Source organism: Papaver somniferum, unplaced genomic scaffold (assembly GCF_003573695.1).
Source record: "Papaver somniferum cultivar HN1 unplaced genomic scaffold, ASM357369v1 unplaced-scaffold_75, whole genome shotgun sequence".
In the NCBI taxonomy this organism is placed as follows: domain Eukaryota; kingdom Viridiplantae; phylum Streptophyta; class Magnoliopsida; order Ranunculales; family Papaveraceae; genus Papaver; species Papaver somniferum.
In genome coordinates this window covers 201,791-204,721 of record NW_020650415.1, presented here as the reverse complement: position 1 = coordinate 204,721, position 2,931 = coordinate 201,791, and the positions used below count along the sequence as shown (strand labels likewise).

At 37.6% G+C, this 2,931-nt stretch overlaps 1 protein-coding gene across 1 annotated transcript; it reads left to right on the top strand.

Annotated features, from left to right (window-relative positions):
• The first annotated feature begins 396 nt into the window (after positions 1-396).
• On the top strand, positions 397-2,251 carry LOC113344200 (myrcene synthase, chloroplastic-like). Its single transcript, XM_026588214.1, has 6 exons — positions 397-621; positions 709-953; positions 1,047-1,487; positions 1,597-1,815; positions 1,894-2,032; positions 2,162-2,251. Exons 1-6 carry the CDS (start codon positions 397-399, stop codon positions 2,249-2,251), a joined length of 1,359 nt encoding a protein of 452 aa, XP_026443999.1.
• The last annotated feature ends 680 nt before the right edge of the window (positions 2,252-2,931 follow it).

The window sequence follows — 2,931 nt, the reverse complement described above, 5'->3', positions numbered from 1 at the left end:
GTAAAGTTATTAGGTGATGGAGGGTACCAGTGACTTGTGTTGGAAACTCGCAGCCCACCAAAATTTTGACAGTAAGTTATACGTACATCACTCCCATGTTGCATGTTCCCCGAAAACACTTGTCGTGTGACGTTTAACAATAAGTTATACGTACGTCACTTCCGTGCTGCATGTTTCCCTAAAACACTTGTCCTGTGACGTTCTATCATGAAAATATCTTTGGACAAGATGAAATGAAAACGTGTGCATGTAAAATGTAATAATGACTCGGTTAGTAAATACATATATATATATATCCATCCGGACCATCCCATTAATAACATTGATAGAGAGAAAAAAAGAAAGTTGAGAGATTTGCATTGAACATTGGCACCAACTAATAATATGATCTCTGCAATGTCTCAAATTATTCACTATCCACTCCTAAATTCTTCTTCCCCATCTTGTTCTTCATCATCGTTACGGTCCCCTTTCACCTCCACCCCATTCTCGAGCCGGTTGCCTGTTAGCACCAAACGCCTTGCACAATCAGAAGACTCCGTGCACTTTCAGTACCAACCTGCAATTTGGGATAACCATTTTGTTGAATCAGTACCAAAGACTAATTACATGGCGATCATTGTATTAATTTTCCACTCGAGTAGTTCATTATATGAACTGGTTCATCTTCTAAGATTATACTAATTACTACTACTTTTTTATATGCAGCACAAAACAGATACGGAATTACCCGTGAAGAACATAAAACAACAAGTGAAGGGTTTGCTTAAGAATGCAGTAAAACCACTGGAGAAGCTTGAGTTGATCGATGCGATTCAAAGACTCGGAATGAGTTACTTTATAGAGGAAGAGATTCTCAAAATCCTAGAGGACATGTACCATGACCGTGACGATGCACAGAAGATGAAAGATAACTTATATGCAACTTCTCTCAGATTTAGGCTTTTTAGGCAGTATGGTTTTTATGAATCTCAAGGTAGAGCCAGCTAAGTCCATGAGGTGTGGGCGTTTGCCCCTGTTAAATTCGTGGTTTTTCAATTATATAGTGGGTTTGCTTTGTCGTTTCTTTTAGCTAATAACAAGTTTATCTTGCGTGTGGTAGATGTTTTTGACGAATTCAGACACGCGGAAGGTGGGTTCAAGGAAACTATTGTTTACGATATAAAGGGAATGCTGAGTTTATTTGAAGCGGCACATCTGCTTATGAAAGGGGAAAGCATCTTAAGTGAAGCCATACTCCTCACAAGAAAATATCTATCGGAAAATGGAAGCAACAAAAGTAAAAACATTAACATTAACCTTGATAAACAAGTTCGTCGATCTTTAGAGACACCATTTCACTGGAGGGTTCCAAGATCGGAAACTAGGTTTTACATTGAAGCATATGAGTCTCAAAATGATATGAATCCTCCTCTTCTTGAATTGGCTAAAGTAAATTTTAACATGGTTCAGGCTCAACACAAGATGGAACTCATGCATGTATTAAGGTGCATGTCTATTTTATACGTACATTTAAGGGCATATGCGGACTGCGGTCCGTTAGTTGCAATGATGTCTTACTGTACTAATTGTGCTATTATCTCATTTTTGGTTCAGATGGTGGAATGATATGGGGATTGCAAAGGAATTGTATTTTGCAAGAGATCGATTGGTTGAGTGCTTCTTATCAAATATTGGGGCTTGTTGGGAGCCACGACAAGGACGTTGTAGAGAATGGGTCACCAAAATTATGAGCTTTGCTCTAGTAATCGATGACATCTATGATTCTCATGGATCTTTAGAAGAACTAGAACTATTTACCGTTGCTATTGACAGGTATAATCCTATATACTCAAATTTCAACTACCTTAGCCGAAACTCTTATGGCGTTAATTTACAAATTTTCATTTGAAGGTGGGATTCCAAAGCCGTGGAGAACCTGCCATATTACATGAAGATATGTTTCTTAGCCCTCTTCAACACCGTGAATGAAATGGCTTTCGAGATACTCAGTGAACAACAATTTGACATCTTACCGCACTTAACCAAATCGGTATATGTGTACATTGTTGTTTTTGTTCTTTTTTTTTTCCATCGCCTAACTTTTTTAGAGAATTTGTGGATAATTGGCGTTGTTCTTCGTTTATTTAGTTGGCCAATTCGGTGAAGGCAATGTTGACAGAAGCAAAATGGTGCCATAATGAGTATGTCCCAACTTTTATGGAATATCAGCATAATGGGTCGGTGTCATCTGTTGGATATGTCTTTCTAATGGCTGCATATTTCACGACTAATCGAAGAATCAGTGATGATGCATTACAAGCCTTCGAAAACAATCATCCTCTAATATATTATTCATGTTTGCTGTGTCGACTTTCAAATGATCTCGCAACGTCTTCGGTATGTCATTCAAAAATTTGACAAAAATAAAATCAAAAATTACTGTTCGCACAATTCTTGTAGGAACTTATTAGACATGCCTTTTTCTTAATGCTGAATACAGGCAGAGGTAAAAAGAGGTGAAGTGGCGTCATCCATACACTGCTATATGCAAGAAACAAACGTCTCCGAAGACGATGCTCGTGAACACGTAAAAATCTTAATTATTGAAACGTTTAAAGAGATAAACCGCTACCTAATTGTTTCATCTCCGTTTGATCGTTCATTCGTGAACATAGTTCTAAATTTTGCAAGAACAACTTTGTTCATGTATCAACATGGAGACGGAATTGGAGCAGAACATTCAAAGAGCATAGAGCATGTTTTGTCTATGATTGTGAAACCAATTCACATCGACAGTCCTACCGATAAAGACTCATCTTAATTCCTATGTGCAATCCTAGGCTGTTTTCTTGCGTGTGATCTGTAATCCAGACTTAAAAAGAAAGAGGGACTGTTGGGGAAATTCTGCAGACAGATGGTTGATTATATATTTATGATACAAAAGAATAA

Bases quoted from the DNA above. Each gene is read 5' to 3' on its own strand.
- LOC113344200 (XM_026588214.1), top strand. From the start codon at position 397: ATGTCTCAAATTATTCACTATCCACTCCTAAATTCTTCTTCCCCATCT. The intron at 622-708 runs GTATTAATTTTC...TTTTATATGCAG, and splicing joins CTAATTACATGGCGATCATT to CACAAAACAGATACGGAATT. The intron at 2,033-2,161 runs GTATATGTGTAC...CAATGTTGACAG, and splicing joins TACCGCACTTAACCAAATCG to AAGCAAAATGGTGCCATAAT.